Below are 19659 nucleotides of genomic sequence, written 5' to 3' on the forward strand. Positions count from 1 at the left end.
CTATGGAGTTGATCCTCTTCTGTAATAGAGTGAATTTCCCCTTAAGCTTGACTAGACATCTAAGAGGCATTACAAAACCATAGGTTCTATGAAATGCATATAGTGCCTTTTGTTTTATTTAATCACACTGGAATATCAAATATCACAAAATTATTATTATTTTTTTTTAAAGTTAGCTTCCACAGAAATATTTGATTAAATCCAGTTTTATTTAAAATACTCTTTGAATTATATACCCATTTTCTACATACTAGAAATTAGGCTGAAAATGGAATCCCAGTTCTGTAAACTCATTAGGATGTCATCTTAACATGCCTCAGGTACTAGGGGGTTGGAGGGAGGTATAGAAGAGGGACAAACATGATCATATGTATTTGTTTTCTAATGCACAAGCTGGAGGAGAAATTAACAAAGAATGTTTTGTTTCTACTATGTGTCAACCTTGCCAGAGTTCCTATTTAATTATACTGTATTTACAATGTAAAGAAGCAACATTGATAAAATAAATATGGTGCAACCAAATCCTGAAAGGCCATGTTACCAAAATGTATATTATACAGATCTGTAGCCCTTATTAATACTGTTGAAGAGTAGAAAATGAACATATTGCACAAAATAAATGAACAACCCAAAACGGGTCTTACCTTTTCTTCCTGGTCGCTGTCGCTGTCACACTGAAAATAGGAAACACAAACAAACTGTCACTTTTTTAAAAGGAAATGTCAACACAGATTAAAATATCGCACACACTTTCTGTATGAAATATTTTTTTGTTGCAATATGATGAGTAGTAAGGTAACAGCTTTTGACAACAGTTTAACAAGGCAAAAAAGCAATGACCTGTGTCTAGACAGGTTTTAAATGTACCATAGAAATGTTGTCATGGAATGTTTTCTCATCATACATTCTCTAATGAACAGTGACATTTAAACACTGAACAAATATTTATTTATAAGTAAATAAAATCTTTGTCACATGACTAACCTTGGACCCAAATCAATGCTACATTTTAAAAAATTCAAGAAGATAGTGAGATGTTGTGGATGGCATTGGTAAATTATAGAAGCAAACTCAGAATGGAGAGATAGAGCCTACTGGTCTGTCTGGCCAAGAGTTAACTCCAGAGTCAATTCCAGGCACAACTATTTTATTGTGTTTTTTTATAGTTAATTAAAACATAAACAATGTCATACTTTTACTACTTCATAAGCCCTGTAAGCTCTGCTGAATGACTCCGATATGCACAGCTGGGTGCAGCACTTCTGGCTACCCGCTGCATCAGAATGTCAGGGCCATGAACAAATAAAATAGAGAAGTGGCCCTATGGGATTGTCACCCATAACACCCATTTTTTTTTATAAATAAATGTTACTTTTAATAGAGAGCTATGTTGATTGTTAAGTACATGTCTCTCTATGGCTGCTTTGCTGGTTCTTTCTGTTTTGCGTTTCAGGTGACAAGCTGCCTGCTGTTGCTAGGAAAATTTACCTTAGCTGCTGAGCACTGGATTGGTGACAAATCTGTTGGCGGGAAACATCTAGCCAATGAGTGTAACCTTTTACTTATATCCTCTCCTGTCACTGGGCGGAGTCAGCATTTACCTCAGGTCTGTCAGCTGGACTCACTGCTGGGATTCTCCTCAGCCTTCCTTCTGGATCGTTTGACCTACTCTCCCACCCTCCTCCCCCCCTTTTGTTATTTCTTCTCATAGTTACATAGTTAGTCAGGTTGAAAAAAGACACAAGTCCATCTGGCTCAACCAATAAAAAACAAAAGAAAAAACAGTGAAGACAACCCAACCATACAATCCCATATACACATTCCTATATTAACAGTTGATCCAGAGGAAGGAAAAAAAAACCCATCAAACCCTCGTCGTGGTCCACCTTCATGTGGATAACGTTGCCCAGTTTGTGGGTGAACAGTGGTTGGTACACTGTTATTGGTATAAGATATTGCTGCTTGAGTCTTAGTGACCAAGCATGTTGGTCTGTAAACAGTTCTGTTTGATATTGAAGGTCTATCTTGGGTAATGTCACCCACTTTGTGGGGGGACAGTGGTTGGTAAACTGTTATTTGGTTGGTATAAGATATTGCTGCTTGAGTCTTAGTGACTAAAAATGTTGGTCTGTTAATAGTTAACAGCGGTTCTGTTTGGTATTAAAAGTTAAAGTTTCATAATTAAAACTGTTTTAAACCCAATAAAGGGGCCACAGTTCTTATGGTATGATGGGTGTTAACCACTTGCCGACCGCCGCACGACTATCTACGTCAGCGGTCAGCCCCTCACAGGCAAAGTGACGTAGGGCTACGTCACTAGCTTGTGAGGGTCTAGGGAGCGAGCGCGTGCCGCCGGAGGCGCGCTCCCGCTCCCGCGTGGTCACGGACCCCCCCCGCGCGTGTGACCGGCGGACCCAATGTCAGCCGGCCACTCTGCGATCGGCGGGGGAGAGGGAGAAAGTCAGGCAGCTTGTGTAAACAAGCTGCCTGTCATTCTCCCCTCTGTATGAGAGATGATCATATGGATCTACTATGTAGATCCGTTGATCACTCTGCATACAGCTGAAGCCACAGCCAATCACAGTTAGAATCATGCCCCTAGGGACACACATAGCCCCTCCCTCTCAAATAAAGTTAACCCCTTCACTACCAGTGTATTTTTACAGTAACAGTGCATATGTATAGCACTGATTACTGTAGAAATGTCACTGGTAACCCCAAAAGTGTCAAAAATGTCAGTCAAGGGTCCGATCTGTCCGCCGCAATGTCGCAGTACCGCAAAAAAATCGCAGATCGCCGCCATTACGCGTTAAAAAAAAAAACAACAAAAATGACAAAAATCTTTCCCTTAGTTAGTAAACGCAATAACTTTTGCGCAAACCAATCAAAATACGCTTTTTGCGATTTTTTTTACCAAACATAGGTAGCATAAAACAAATTGGCCGAAAATGTTAAAAAATTTTGATTTTTACATTTTTTTGGGGGAATTTCATATAAAAAAAAGGGGAAAATATTGCTATTTTTGCAAAATTTACGCTCTTTTTTTGTTTATAGCGCGTGATCAAAAAATCGCACAGGTGATCAAATACCGCCAAAAGAAAGCTCTGTTTGTGGGAAAAAAAGGACACCAAATTCGTTTAGGTACAGCGTCGCACAACCGCGCAATTGTCTGTTAAAGTCACGCAGTGCCGAATCGCAAAATACCCCCTGGTCGTTTAGCAGCCAAATCCTCCGGGGCTTAAGTGGTTAATGGGGTGTACAATCCCATGAAGCCTGTTATCGAGACCAGTCCTGGGGTTGTACATCTGCCCTCACGCTCTGCTGTGCTAATCACATTTAAGAAGCTCAGTGTCATTACTGTGCTGTGTTTTATAAAGGGAACAGCAAAGTGAGGGGGCGAAGGCACAGTATCAGAACTGGTAGTGAACATAGACACCATTCTTTAACCACTTAAGCCCCGGAAGATTCTACCCCCTTCCTGACCAGAGTTTTTTTTGCGATTTCTTACTGCGTGACTTTAACGGACAATTGCACGGTCGTGCGACGCTGTACCTAAACAAATTTCACGTCCTTTTTTTCCCACAAACAGAGCTTTCTTTTGGTGGTATTTGATCACCTGTGCAATTTTTTGATCATGCGCTATAAACAAAAAAAGAGCGTAAATTTTGCAAAAATAACAATATTTTTCACTTTTTTATTTTATTTATATGAAATATTTTATATGAAATTCCCCCCAAAAAAATGTAAAAATCAAAATTTTTTAACATTTTCGGCCAATTTGTTTTATGCTACATATGTTTGGTAAAAAAAAAATTGCAAAAAGCGTATTTTGATTGGATTGCGCAAAAGTTATCGCGTTTACTAACAAAGGGAACAATTTTTGTCATTTTTGGTGTTTTTTTTAACAAGCAATGGCGGCGATCTGCGTTTTTTTTTGCAGGACTGCGACATTGCGGCAGACAGATCGGACCCTTGACTGACATTTTTGACACTTTTGGGGGTACCAATGACATTACTGCAGTAATCAGTGCTATACATATGCACTGTTACTGTAAAAATGACACTGGCAGGGAAGGGGTTAACTGTATTGGAGAGGGAGGGGTTAAGTGTGTCCTAGGGGCATGTTTCTAACTGTGATGGGACATGTCTACGATTGTAAAAACAGAGATCAACGGTTCTACATAGTAGAACCGTCTGATCTCCATTTTTACACAGGGGAGAATGACAGGCGGCTTGTTTACATAAGCTGCCCGCCTTTCTCCCGCTCTACCGACGATCATAGTGTGACCGGCGGACATCAGGTCCGCCGGTCATATGCCCGGACTCCTCTGTGAACGAGCCGGGGCGGGCGCGGGCCTCAGCAGGCGCGCGCTCGTCCGCTATTGGCTCAAAAGCCGGTCACAGGCTAGCGACGTAGATCTACGTCACTCTGCCTGGCCGGGCTGACTGCCGCAGTAAATATACTGTGCGCAGTCAGCAAGTGGTTAAACTCTTTATTAAAAAAAGATGCACAACAATAAGACATAACTTAGTGCTCAATGTAAGCACACAATATCAAAGAATATAAAACATAATTTTAAAGACAAGAATGTGCAAGCAAAGACATGTACAATACTTTAGTCAACAATTCGGAAAAAAAATGGTTAAATACTGGGTACACTCCTGGGTAGGGTTGAGCGAACACGGACTGTATTATTCGTGTTCGTACCGAATAAATGGATTTTTGTTACGCGAACACGGACCCGAAAACTTTACTGTATATTCGGGTAAAAATCCGTGTTCGGTCGTTTTATTTCCGGGTTTTGCATGCTTTGGCGCGCTTTTCATGGCGGGCTTTCAACAGCCAATCAACAAGCGTTTAACTGGTGTGCCTAAGCCATCCCAGCCATGCCTACAAATGTATCAGTAGCTGTGATTGGCCGTCTGAAGCATGTGACCAAGTCTTTATAAGTTCGAGGCAGCGCCGCTGCGGCGTCATTCTGCTGTTTAGTTCAGGGAGAGAGCACACATCAACGTGCTGCCTGCTGATTAGGGACAGACAGGAAAAAAAAAACATTTGTGTCCGGATAGAATTGAGGGACAGGTCGGAGTGTGTTAGGCAGGGCGAGTTGTAGGCATTTTAGGGAGAGAGTCTGCTGATTTTTAGGGTCAGTGTGTTCTACAAACTACAATCGATATTGCTGTGTGTTGTGGGGTTTGCAGTGACCGATCTACGATCTTAGCAATCCTTTTAGGGACAGAGTCTGCAGATTTTTAGGGTCAGACAGTGTGTTCTACAAACTACAATCGATATTGCTGTGTGGGGTGGGGTTTGCAGTGACCAATCTACGATCTTATCAATCCTTTTAGGGAGAGAGTCTGCTGATTTTTAGGGTCAGTGTGTTCTACAAACTACAATCGATATTGCTGTGTGGTGTGGAATAGGAGATAGGCAGGTGTCAGTGGTCCACATCCATTTTGCTGTGTGTGGGCTGCAGTGAACACAATCTTTTTGGGCTGCAGTAAACACAATCTTTTTGGGGTGCAGTGAACACAATCTTTTTGGGGTACAGTGAACACAATCTTTTTGGGCTGCAGTAAACACAATCTTTTTGGGCTGCAGTGAACACAATCTTTTTGGGGTACAGTGAACACAATCTTTTTGGGGTGCTGGCTGCTGATTAGGGACAGACAGGAAAAAAAAAAACATTTGTGTCTGGATAGAATTGAGGGACAGGTCGGAGTGTGTTAGGCAGGGCGAGTTGTAGGCATTTTAGGGAGAGAGTCTGCTGATTTTTAGGGTCAGTGTGTTCTACAAACTACAATCGATATTGCTGTGTGGGGTGGGGTTTGCAGTGACCAATCTACGATCTTAGCAATCCTTTTAGGGACAGAGTCTGCAGATTTTTAGGGTCAGACAGTGTGTTCTACAAACTACAATCGATATTGCTGTGTGGGGTGGGGTTTGCAGTGACCGATCTACGATCTTATCAATCCTTTTAGGGAGAGAGTCTGCTGATTTTTAGGGTCAGTGTGTTCTACAAACTACAATCGATATTGCTGTGTGGTGTGGGATAGGAGATAGGCAGGTGTCAGTGGTCCACATCCATTTTGCTGTGTGTGGGCTGCAGTGAACACAATCTTTTTGGGGTGCAGTGAACACAATCTTTTTGGGGTGCAGTGAACACAATCTTTTTGGGGTGCAGTGAACACAATCTTTTTTGCCCACTGAGGAGGAGGGAGAAAAGTATTTTTCTATCAGGCACTGTGTGCAGCATTTTTCCTTCAGCTGTGCTGTGCTGAGTGACTGATCATACACTGCTGTGTTCAGTTCACATGTGCTAATATTGAGTGGTTTCAGAAATCATACACTTTTTTTCTATTCCATTATTCAATATACAGCCTTGGGTTAAAAAAATTAAATTGTGGCCTGCAGCAGAGCTGAATGATATTTGGGGTTTTTGGGGTTCATCTCATACTTCTGAAGATTTGAGGGTGCTGCCTGTTCCATACTCCTCCTACCCCTCATTCAGCCTTTTAGGGGTACAAACAATAGTAATTGGGGCCTAGTGTGGTTTTGTACGTGTGAGATACATACACTTTTTTGATCATATTTCCTATTCCGCTATTCAATAAAAACCTTTGGGGATCAATTAAATTGCGGGATAGTTTGTGTTGGTACGTGTGAGATCCACCTTTCCAAGTTTTTGGGGTTCATCTCATACTTCTGAAGATTTGAGGGTGCTGCCTGTTCCAAACTCCTCCTACTCCTGATCCAGCCTGTAAGGGGTACAAACAATAGTAATTGGGGCCTAGTGTGCTTCTGTACGTGTGAGATACATACACTTTTTTTGATCATATTTCCTATTCCGCTATTCAATAAAAACCTTTGGGGATCAATTAAATTAAACATAGAAACATAGAAACATAGAATGTGTCGGCAGATAAGAACCATTTGGCCCATCTAGTCTGCCCAATATATCTGAATCCTATGAATAGTCCCTGGCCCTATCTTGTATGAAGGATAGCCTTATGCCTATCCCATGCATGCTTAAACTCCTTCACTGTATTTGCAGCTACCACTTCTGCAGGAAGGTTATTCCATGCATCCACTACTCTCTCAGTAAAGTAATACTTCCTCATATTACTTTTAAACCTTTGCCCCTCTAATTTAAAACTGTGTCCTCTTGTGGTAGTTTTTCTTCTTTTAAATATGCTCTCCTCCTTTACCGAGTTGATTCCCTTTATGTATTTAAATGTTTCTATCATATCCCCTCTGTCTCTTCTTTCTTCCAAGCTATACATGTTAAGGTCCTTTATCCTTTCCTGGTAAGTTTTTTCCTGCAATCCATGTACTAGTTTAGTAGCTCTTCTCTGAACTCTCTCTAGAGTATCTATATCCTTCTGGAGATATGGCCTCCAGTACTGCGCACAATACTCCAAGTGAGGTCTCACCAGTGTTCTGTACAGCGGCATAAGCACTTCTCTCTTTCGGGATAGTTTGTGTTGGTACGTGTGAGATCCACCTTTCCAAGTTTTTGGGGTTCATCTCATACTTCTGAAGATTTGAGGGTGCTGCCTGTTCCATACTTCTCCTACTCCTCATTCAGCCTTTTAGGGGTACAAACAATAGTAATTGGGGCCTAGTGTGGTTTTGTACATGTGAGATACATACACTTTTTTTGATCATATTTCCTATTCCGCTATTCAATAAAAACCTTTGGGGATCAATTAAATTGCGGGATAGTTTGTGTTGGTACGTGTGAGATCCACCTTTCCAAGTTTTTGGGGTTCATCTCATACTTCTGAAGATTTGAGGGTGCTGCCTGTTCCAAACTCCTCCTACTCCTCATCCAGCCTTTTAGGGGTACAAACAATAGTAATTGGGGCCTAGTGTGCTTCTGTACGTGTGAGATACATACACTTTTTTTGATCATATTTCCTATTCCGCTATTCAATAAAAACCTTTGGGGATCAATTAAATTGCGGGATAGTTTGTGTTGGTACGTGTGAGATCCACCTTTCCAAGTTTTTGGGGTTCATCTCATACTTCTGAAGATTTGAGGGTGCTGCCTGTTCCAAACTCCTCCTACTCCTGATCCAGCCTGTAAGGGGTACAAACAATAGTAATTGGGGCCTAGTGTGCTTCTGTACGTGTGAGATACATACACTTTTTTTGATCATATTTCCTATTCCGCTATTCAATAAAAACCTTTGGGGATCAATTAAATTGCGGGATAGTCTGTGTCGGTACGTGTGAGATACACCTTTCCAATTTTTGGGGTGCATCTCATACTGCCGAAGATTTGAGGGTGCTTCAGTCTGCCTCCTGCCTGTTCCGAACTCCTCCTACTCCTCATCCTGCCTTTAGGGTACAAAAAATTGTAATCGGGGCCTAGATTGTGTTTGTACGTGTGAGATACACCATTTTGTAAAATTTGTCCTATTCTGCTATTCATTATACACCCTGTTTGAGTGTAAAAAATTAAATTGCGGGATAGTCTGTATCGGTACATGTGAGATACACCTTTTTAAATTTGTTTGGCGCATCTCCTTCTACCGCCGAGGATTGCAGGGCGCTTCAGTTTGCCTCCTGTTCCCAACTCCTCCTACTCCTCTTCCTCATCCTGCCTTTAGGGTACAAAAAATTGTAATCGGGGCCTAGTTGGTGTTTGTATGTGTGAGATACACCGTTTTGTAAAATTTGTCCTATTCCGCTATTCAATATACACCCTGTTTGAGTGTAAAAAATTAAATTGCGGGATAGTCTGTATCGGTACATGTGAGATACACCTTTTTGAATTTGTTTGGCGCATCTCCTTCTACCGCCGAGGATTGCAGGGCGCTTCAGTTTGCCTCCTGTTCCCAACTCCTCCTACTCCTCTTCCTCATCCTGCCTTTAGGGTACAAAAAATTGTAATCGGGGCCTAGTTGGTGTTTGTACGTGTGAGATACACCGTTTTGTAAAATTTGTCCTATTCCGCTATTCAATATACACCCTGTTTGAGTGTAAAAAATTAAATTGCGGGATAGTCTGTATCGGTACATGTGAGATACACCTTTTTAAATTTGTTTGGCGCATCTCCTTCTACCGCCGAGGATTGCAGGGCACTTCAGTTTGCCTCCTGTTCCCAACTCCTCCTACTCCTCTTCCTCATCCTGCCTTTAGGGTACAAAAAATTGTAATCGGGGCCTAGTCTGTGTTTGTACGTGTGAGATACACCGTATTATAACATTTTTCCTATTCCGCTATTCAATATACACCCTTTTGGACCTCCCCACACAGCACGAAGGCCGGACAAGGAGGGACAGTTGCCGATGCATGGATGTGTTTATGGGCTTCAGAGACAGCATCCCATGTGGAATTAGCATGCATGGCTGCACCCTTTCTCCTCTGGGTGCATGCCAAGGCACGGCCCTTAAGGCCCTTCAAAATCCTCAGCACCAAGCCCATGATGCTCTTAATCTGGCCCTGGTCCTCCTCCACCGCCGCTTCCACCTACACCGCCCATAGGTGTGCGCAGCCTATTGCATTAGGGTGTGCACCCCAAAGTTTAAATACACATGCATGTGTTTCCCTACATGTACATGACCCCGATACATTACTCTCCCTGCTGGCAAAGTGAAATAGAGCAGAGCAGGTCCGAGGGAGATCTTTCCCATCTCCTCACTGGCAAACAGAGCGATAATGCTAATGTGCCCTAGGTGATTAGGGTGTGCCCAGGTACACCTGGCACACCCTGTGCGCACGCCTATGACACCGCCACATCCACCACCACCTCAACCTCCCTCCTACTCCATATGGGCCTCGTCCTTCAGAGATGAAGAACATTGTTTTATTTTTCTGTTTTTTTTTGTTGTTTTAAGTTATTTCCCTATCCACATTTGTTTGCAGAGCACTTGCCATGCTCTTAACTACGTTTTGCTGCCATTTGCAGCACTCTAGCCCTTTCCATTGGTGTTTTAGAGCCATTTTAGTGCCTGAAAGTTCGGGTCCCCATTGACTTCAATGGGGTTCGGTGTCCGGGAAAAGTTTGGCAAAAGTCCGGGACACGGACCCGGACTTTTTTTTAAAGTTCGGCCGAACCCGCCGAACACGGACATCCAGGTGTCCGCTCAACTCTACTCCTGGGCATACATAGATTACAAACCAACAAATGAGATCCTGGGTCATTATATTGAACTATACTACTTTCCAAGATAAGGGTCAATCCTAAGTTGTACATCACTAGTCGCTGCACATAGTGAGAGAGGAAGAGCACCACATTGGTTTAATAATGTGAAGACTCTGGGGTTGATTTACTGAAGGCAAATAGACTGTGCACTTTGCAAAGTGTAGTTGCCCTCTGAAAGTGCAGTTGCTCCAGAACTTATAAAATGAGGTAAGGCTTCACTTTACAAAGAATACCCAATCACATGCAAGGAAAATAAAAAAAAACAGCATTTTTGCTTGCATATCATTAGATGATGGAAGTCAGAAGAGTTTCTGCTAATTTGCTAAGCTCTGAAGCTTTTAGTAAACCAACCCCTCTGTGTCAATGTGAACCGTGGCTCTATTTATTTATAAAACACAATCAAATGTATTTAAATAAAATTATGTGAAAAAATGTTTTATTTATTTTGCTGAATTAAATTATGGAGAGGTGAACCACTACATATTTTTAAAGACTTCCTTCAGAGACATGGGAAACCATGTAAAATAAAAGATACTAAATTTATATGGACTCATTAAACATCCTTTGATATTAGAAAAAGTGTACTCAAAGGGGTAAAGGTTTTGTAAAACATGTGTAATGTGTTTTTTCAGTTGTATTTCTTTCTAACCAGTTGTTTCCAGGAAGGAAGCTGAATTGTTTTGCTAAGAAAACATTTTTTAAAATCTGGTTATTTCTAAACTGATACTGAATTGCATGCCAATTGGGTTTGTTGATTCTTACATGTCCCAGAAAAAAAATAAAAAATAAAAAGACCATGTACTCTGTATATGATTAGTGATGGGAGTACTTTCTAACATTTTCTTTCTCAGAACTAAACAATTTTCCATCCGTTGTATGATCTGTAAACGTGGATTTATATTGTGGAATTGTTACATATTTTGCTAATTTTCCTTTTGTGGAATGTATGAACTTTGGGGACTGCTGCCCTTTAAAGCTAATTATGTATTTTTTTTTCTTCCTTTATTATCATTTATAAACAGAGTAGTCTTAAAGTATAACTAAAGGCAAAACTGGAGAGGGATTAGAACACCTGTCACTTTTTATTGCTGTCTGTGCCCCCATTGGAAAGATTCACACTCTTTCTTTGTCCTGCGTACCATTAGCATTGAAAGTGAAAGAAAATCCCAAATTTTCTGTTGTCCTCAGAAAAGTAAGATGGCAAATCTTCCAATGGGGAGTTCCAAGGCATTCCCCTTATTTGTAGGGATTTCTCCTCACTTCCTGTTTTGGCTATGGGACAGGAAGTGAAAGGAAAACAGAGGTTATAACCCTCCCTTACTCTATCCAAAATTAAACATTTTTCCTATAGTTCTATTTTAACATCAATGTTGTGCTCAACTGTGTACAGAGAGAGAAGAAAGTTTAAGTCTTGATAGAGATATCACATCTATGTTATTCAATTGTTGATGTTTGAACATTCAGTTAAAAAAGGCATGATGATACCATACCAAAATCATGATTCTTGATTCTTTTAGAACTGATACAATAAGAACAATATTTCTAACAGAAATGCAGAAGGAAATTACCTTCTGGTTGTTGAGTTCAAGTGTAATTGTGTTGTAAGTAAGCCCCCTCCTCTTCCCCGGGTAGCTCAGTGGGGTGCAATAATCTTTTATATCTGAGTTTTTCAGTGTCTTTTCTCTGAGGACTCCAATCTTCAGTTCCAAAAGCAGAAATTAGTGTTGAGCTGAACGCCCCCCTTTTCGGTTCGCACCAGAACATCTCGAGCAGGGAAAAAGTTCTAGCAAATTAGCGAATATGCAAACTCTATTAAAGTGTATAGGACACGAACATGAAAAATCAAAAGTCCTAATTTTAAAGGCCTATATGCAAGTTATTGCCATAAAAAGTGTTTGGGGAATCGGGTACTGCCCTGGGGGACATGTATCAATGCAAAAATGTCATTTTTAAAATGATCGTTTTTACAGAAGCAGTGATTTTAATGATGCTTAAAGTGAAACAATAAAAATAAAAAAAATATATTTTAAATATTGTGCCTGGAGGGGTCCCCTTAATGTGCCTGTAAATGGCACATCTGTAGGATGTATGGAGCCAGCTGCAGCAATACTGACATTTCTAAAGGAAAAAACGCCATTAAAACTTGCTTGTGGCTGTAATGTGTTGCCAGGTCCCGGCAATACAGATAAAACAACATGAAAAAAACGGCACCCACCCCCCATTTTGAGGGCATGTGGCCTGGTATGGTTAAGGAGGGGGGGCGCTCTTTCCTGACCTGCCAGGCTGCATACTCAGATAAGGGTCTGGTATAGATTTTGGGGGTGACCCCATGCTGTTTTTTTTTTTAATTTTTTTATTCTTTTTATCTGTATTTCTGGTAGAAATGGGCTGGATGTCGAACGTAAATTAAATTCGAACATTGGGTGTTCGTGTGTTCGACAAACACACGAACACCTGGGGCGCTCAGCGGCAAGTTCGTCCACTGATGAGCACCCTATAAAGCACTGCGCGATTGCAGTGCATTAAGTGTGGCACCACCCTTACTGACATCACATGACATCAGAAGAGGGTGGAGCCACAGGGCGTCATGATTGATGATGGATTTACATTGAGGGACACTATTTTTTTTTCCTTTTTAATAAAGGACTTGTCAAAAACTGTCTCATGTGGTTTTTACTTTTTAAAACTTTTTTGGTGAATGGGTAGGGGTCCGATGTACTCGATATCCATTCACATTGGGGAGGGGGGGTTATGGGGTCCCCCTTGTTAAAGGGGCTTTCAGATTGCAATAAGCTTTTGATTTTTAATTTTCATGTCCCATAGACTTTAATAGCATTTGCATGTTTGCTAGAGCTTTTTCCCTGTTTGAGATGTTCTGGTGCGAACCGAACAGGGGGGCATTCAGCCCATCACTAGTATCTGTGCACTGTGTCTTTTAGGGTAATTTAAAATGGTTGTAAAGGCAGAAGGTTTTTTAGCTAAAAGCATTCTATGCATTAAGATGAAAAAACCTTCTGTGTGCAGCAGTGCCTCTCAACCCCCCTAATACTTACCTGAGCCCCTCTCGATCCAGGGATGTCCACGAGTGCCTCAGCCATCTGGGATTCTCCTTCCTGATTGGCTAAGACAAAACAGTGGTGCCATTGGCTTCCACTGTTGTCAATCAAAATCAGTTAGCCAACGAGGAGAGAGAGGGTATAAGGCCGAACAGGCGTCTCAGAGTCTAAATGGATGCACAGAGCTCTGGCTTGGCTCGGGTGCCCCAATAGAAAGTTGCTTGCTGTGGGGGCACGTAAAAGAATGGAGGGGCCAGGATCTGCAGCCAGGGACCCGAGAAGTGGAAAATCCAGGCTGCTCTGTGCAAAACCACTGTACAGATCAGGTAAGTATAACATGTTTGTTATTTTTATAGAAAAAAAATGAGACTTTACAATCACTTTAGGACCAGCTGACTGTAGGTTTTGGCCTTTGATTGGTTGGAGAATGGATGTCTATATAGTCTTTTTCTTTTTCCAGCTGTTGCTAAAGCTGATGCTTTTATACATAGTGTTACCACAAGACATTGGAGTTTCCTTCAATAATTTTGAGTAGATGGGTTTCCTTTGCAAGTAAAGTTTGGTCTCATCCCTGGAAACAACAAGACATTCGTTTTAAGTTAGCAGTCTTCCTGCATCCTGCTGATTTTACTTTTGAATTGTGGTATAGTATTTACTGTTCTTACTCTTGCTGTCAGTAGGAATGATTGCTCAAAGTTTGCTGTAGACAAATTCAGGATGGCACAAGTATCTACCCATGGCTAAAATAGCATGTTTACACATGCTTGATCAGAAAGCAGCCAGCAAATTCATTTTACATATATGAATGGATTATCATACCAAACCACATATTGTCGGAGCTACAAAAAACATTACCTATGAAAAGACTTATTGAACAAAATAAAAAAAAAAAGGAAAAAAAAAAGAGAAAATAAATATACCAAGACCCTCTTCACAACAACCTACAGCCAATATAAATTATTGACCATATAACTGGAGAAAATAACACTGACGGTCCACAGGTGGGTTAGTAATAACTTTCTAAAAAAGTTTCTATTAAGAAACGTGTCCTAAAGGCAAAAAGTAATCCTGCTAAAATTGTCTGTATTTGATAATGTCTTGGTTGCAGCACAACCCAATTTGGCTCTGTAATAAGAGAAAGTAACACTGACAGTACACAAAAAAGGTCTAAAAACTTCTAAGGAGAAGCTTCTCTTAAACCAAACAAGTAACCCTGGTAATTAGATAAATGTGTGTCTCGTTTGCAACAGGAAAAGTTTTTGCTCTGTCCACCTCACAAATCATCTCTTGTAGAACTCCTGCTGAATGAATAAATGTTTGTCTCACTCTCTTTAGCCCCGTACACACGTACCGATTGTCGGCCGACCGTTCGGCCGTCTTTTGTCCGGTGCTGTTTTGTTGGTTGAAAAGTGCTCAAGACTGCACACAAATTTTGTCAGCCAACAACAACCAACTGCAGAAGTGATGTCATGTTCTGGTCTGCTTTTCGTGTGTTTTTTCTTCACTGAGCATGCCCAGTCTTGATCATCACATTTTTGTCGGCCGAAATCTGTACTGACTGACGAACAATCGGCCGTTCTTTGTTGGCCAACAAAAATTTTATAGAGGCCTGAGGAAGGAGCGCATGCTCCGACAACAAGTCACCTACATCATCACGCCCCACGTTCTACGTCCAACCCGGAAGTCCGCTGCCGGAGGCGCTGCAGGTGTCCCCTGGGTCCGGATATCGCTGACTCTCGCAGTCAGACACGGATTCGTTCGGAGCACATCAGTCCCTCCTTGCCCAGGCATTGGAACTACCGATCCTTTGAGCTATATTCACCATGTTTTTATTCTTTTAATCTTATGAGTACCCAGTATGGTAAATGTCAAATAAATTACCGAGTCTACTGCACTTAGAGTGGCGCTTTTCTTTTTTTCCAGTATCTTGCAAGTTTCCTTCTCCACTTGAGATTAAGCTGCCTTCAGGAGTGCACAGACCGGTTTCACTTTCAGAACACCATTCAGGTCCGTTTATCTTCCCATATGTTTTATAGGAGGCCATTGAGGTTCACCTTTGAGTCCTGTTGCGCCAGTCTATTTCAACAAAACTTTTATAGCCTGCACACCAGATTTTGTTCGGCCGAAAAGTCGCAGTCTGTTGTCGGAAGCATCATACTAACAAGCCGACAATCGGCCGATCGGACGTTGGCCGAATATTTACGGCCGACAATCGGTATGTGTGTACGGGGCTTATATCACACACTGTGATTGTTGTTACAAGGTACAAAACATACCCCTCTTGATTCATCTGATCAAGACATGCAACCACAGCTCTTCCACAATCAGTGTGTCTCACAAACAAGATCTCAGCATGGTCTGCAGCAAAAGAGTTCACCATTGTGTTTGGGAATACATTTCCATTATTTAATGTATATGGACTTAATATATGTTTTTTATAGGAGTATTACAAAAAAAAAATAACGCACAACACACAGTGGTGTAACATTTTTTGTTTGTTTGTAGCACATCCATAGCCCGGATCAATTTTGAATGCGAACACAAGTCACGAGGTACAATACACATATTGGCACCAGTTTAGATTAGCAAAGCTGTGGGACACTGTTTATTTTATTTTTATTATCAGTCACATTGGTGCCGCAGGTAGGTTTGTTTGTTTCTGTTTTTTTAGATTTAGTGCCCTTGACGAGAAGGCTAGTAAAATTTCATGATTTCCTATCATAACTTTCAGAATATTTAGTTCCCATTGGTCAAACAGATCGCTAATCCTTCCAGATAACCTTTATTTCCTATGTGAAAGGAGAACCCCAAAAAAGTTTATTTTAAATTCTATGGGTAACTGAATGTCTTACTTGAGGTATAGGTTGTGTATATTTCTAATGCCAATAGTTGGTATTCTGGTTTGTTTACCTTGGTAAGAGAGTCTATGGCTGGCTACTAATAGCAACCACAAGGAGAATTCTGGGAAATTCTGTCAGGCTAAAGGCCCAGTGGTCATAATATTGTTCACCTCAGCTCCTCCAACCGTGTAGAGAGTTAATAAACAAGAATGTATGGATGTGTGAAAGGTATAGTTTGTAGAGACAAGCAAGAGACTGGGCCGAATATTGGGCCGAATATTGGGCCGAATATTGGATCAAAAAAAAATCTGATAGACTCCTGGTTTTCTTGGTCCAAGTGAGCTTATTATGGCTTTGGAATAAAGTTGTCTTCTGAAAATTTACAGTTTAGGATGGCTAGAGAATTACATAACTGGATTTGGCTGGTATGAATGAAGAGTGTGTCATAAGGTAATAATTTTTTTGCATAAATGGTCAAGTATACATATTTAATAAACCTAGTTTCACCTCAAAGAACAGTGTTCTGGTTTCTTCTACAACAACCTATGTGGCTGTGCAGTGGTGTAGAAAAGGATTCAAGTGTGAGTAAGTGGCTCCTGTGAGTTAGTGCCCCCAGTAGACTGCTACTTCGGAGATCTAGCTACTCTCAGGGAATTGAAGATGTTACCCAGAACATGGCTAAAGAAAGAGACTCTTCAACAGACTGCTTCTGAGAGTAATATTAACTTGTTTTCCATGAAGAAATTCATTAGTGAAGCTTAAACCAAACTGTGGGTAGCAGTCCTGCTTGTGTGGGTTTATATATTCCTGGTGCTAAGTTCATCCCTTCCTCTTCAGCAGGAACCAGCCGAGATTTGAACCATTAACCACTTCATCCCCAGAAGATTTTACCCCCTTCCTGACCAGGCCCTATTGTGCGATTCAGCACTGCGTTAGTTTAATGGACAATTGCGCGGTCGTGCGATATTGTACCCAAAATAAATTGACATCCTTTTTTTTGCCACAAATAGAGATTTCTTTTGGTCTTTGATCATCTGTGCGATTTTTAATTTTTGCGCTAAAAACAAAAAAAGAGCGACAATTTTGAAAAAAAAAAAAAAAACAATATTTTTCCCTTTCTGCTATTTAACATTCCCAAAAAAAATGTAAAAATCAATTTTTTTTAACATTTTAGGCCAATTTGTTTTCTGCTACATATTTTTGGTAAAAAAAATTACAATAAGCATATTATGATTGGTTTACGAAAAAGTTATCACGTTTACTAACTACTGGAAAGATTTATGTCATTTTTATAGTTTTTTTTTTTTACTAGTAATGGCGGCGACCTGCAATTTTTTGCGGGACTGCAACATTGCAGCGGACAGATCTGACCCCTAACTGACATTTTTGACACTTTTGGGGGGACCAGTGACATTACTACAGTAATCAGTGCTAAAAATATGCACTGTTACTGTAATAATGACACTGGCAGGGAAGGGGGTTAACCCTATGGGTGATCAATGGGTTAACTGTACTGTAACTGTACATGCTTACTGACGTGGGGGGGGGGGTTCTGTGACAGAGACAGAGATCGCTGGTTCCTGTGATTTCCTCCTGTCTGTCACTGAGAAGATCCACCTGCTTTGTTTATATAAGCAGGCGGGTCTTCTCACAGTTTCCCCGATGATCCTCCTCCTCCGGCCCGACCTCGGCTATGTCTAAACACAGCAGGAGCGCGCCGCCGAAATCACTAGGAGTCCAGCGACGTAGGTCCACGTTGCTGGACCCAGGGGAGCCACATTGCCACAGTAGGATTACTGTGAGCAGTCGGCAAGTGGTTAAAGAGCAGGCTGAATGTACTAAACTGATCGATTGATCAGTTTGGGTACAACCAGGGTACCGGATTCACTTCTAATTATTGCAAGCGGCTGCTAGCGATCATCACTGTTCTCTCACGGTGGGATGGCTTTCCCTGGTCTGCCCCCCCCCCCACTGGGGGAAGACAATTGCTCGTCAGGAGGAATTCCCCTGTCAGCACTGTCTGTGCCGATGGGGGGATTGTGCAAATTTCTTTCCTGCAACCTGCAACCCATCATTGCAGGAAAGAGATTTGCATCATCTATGCACTGCATTAAGCTCATTGTTATTTTATACAGAAGATGGGGTGGGGAGGTACACTGCAGACACTTACACATGGGCCGAATATTGGATGATATCGTCCAGGCCGACATTGTTGGTTGAACAAAAAAATCTGATAGTTTGTACAAGGCTTTATAGTGGTGGCTTATTGAGGGGGAAAATAGTGATTCGATAAAGCTTCCCAGCATGTCTGATTGTTTTTCTAACAACCTAATTTGTTTTCAAGTGTCTATGGGCACCTTTCAACTTCCCACATACAGCATATCTCTCAGCAAGAATGACAGATATTAAAAGATGATGATGAGATTCTTGGCTCCACCAATGGTTAAATACAGTGCATGCAGTGAGAACATTGTTTACTTCTCCATGGTGAGTTATAACAGTCACTCTGTCACATATTGTTTCCAGTGTGTTGACAATTTACAGTAACACACACTTCTTACAGGAATCGCTTATGTGTTAAAAACTGTATTGCCTATAAATGTTATGTTATGCTAAACAAAGTCTATTCTTTTGCAAAAATCCGGCAGTGTATGGTTGTAACCTTGGTGTATTTGTATTTAGAAAAAATTACACTGTTTTAATATTTTGCAGAAAAAACTGAGCATTAAAATGCATGCCTAAAAGGAAAATCTCAGCCTATGAGACTTAAGTGACATTTATTCAAATAATTTGTTAAACATCTTTCTAGATGAATATAGCTTCCATCAAAGTGTTAAGCTTCCTGCCTCTGACAGTCCAGTTCTAATTTCAAGGTCCACTTAATTCTGCATCAGGTAATTACAGTTATACCCAGAAGCCTCTTGTCTCCAGAGTTAAGCATATGGCGAAGGACTGAGACCTACTGGTGTCCATTATGTAAGCAGCACGGCTGCCAAGATGATTAAAAATGCACAGGCTTCTTTCCCAACACACACGGTGATTGACAGTTTCACGATCTGGTCAGTCACTGTGTCTGCCAACAGCCTCTTCTGTGCTGAGGCCCACATGGCATAAAGAGGAAACACTTCCATCTCTAGTATTAAAATCTCTTACTGACCCGAGGACTGTGCCACAGGCTCAGCAGGAGCACGGCATCTAATTTACAGCTCCATCCACTGGATCCCTTAGTGCCAGCTTCTGGCAGAGATGGATGGTGGTCAGTGCCTCCAGCTCATAAATTATGCAAAAGCAATAAATGCATTCAAGAAGAATCTAACACATTTTCCAGGATTCAAATTCATTTGAAAAAAAAAAAGAAAACAAAAGAGGTACATGTAAAGGCTTGAAGTGCAGGAAATAAGAAAAAAATAGACAAACAAACAACATTCGTCCATGTCAATGACAAATTGAGTCACACTTTTTCTCATAATGCATTTAAAGAAAAGTCTTTTACTAATGTAAATTATAGCTGATGTCTTCCAATTTGTATGAGTAATATTCAGGTGTTTACACTTAACTATGTAAGCGTGTGTGTTATATGTTTTATTACACAATGGGGTTGATTTACTA

The 19659-nt window shown here is 41.0% G+C and overlaps 1 protein-coding gene across 1 annotated transcript in view; it reads right to left on the reverse strand.

Annotated features, from left to right (window-relative positions):
* Positions 1 to 19659, reverse strand: part of LOC309548130 (autism susceptibility gene 2 protein homolog) — a gene marked incomplete at its 3' end in the record, with an annotated part of 1398280 nt that overhangs the window by 80453 nt on the left and 1298168 nt on the right. Inside the window, exon 5 of the mRNA XM_082248095.1 lies at positions 645 to 674. Within this exon, the coding sequence (XP_082104221.1) occupies positions 645 to 674 (30 nt within the window). The remainder of the gene's footprint in view (positions 1 to 644; positions 675 to 19659) is intronic.

Source organism: Pelophylax lessonae, assembly GCF_965119305.1.
Source record: "Pelophylax lessonae genome assembly, chromosome: 2".
Lineage (NCBI taxonomy): Eukaryota > Metazoa > Chordata > Amphibia > Anura > Ranidae > Pelophylax > Pelophylax lessonae.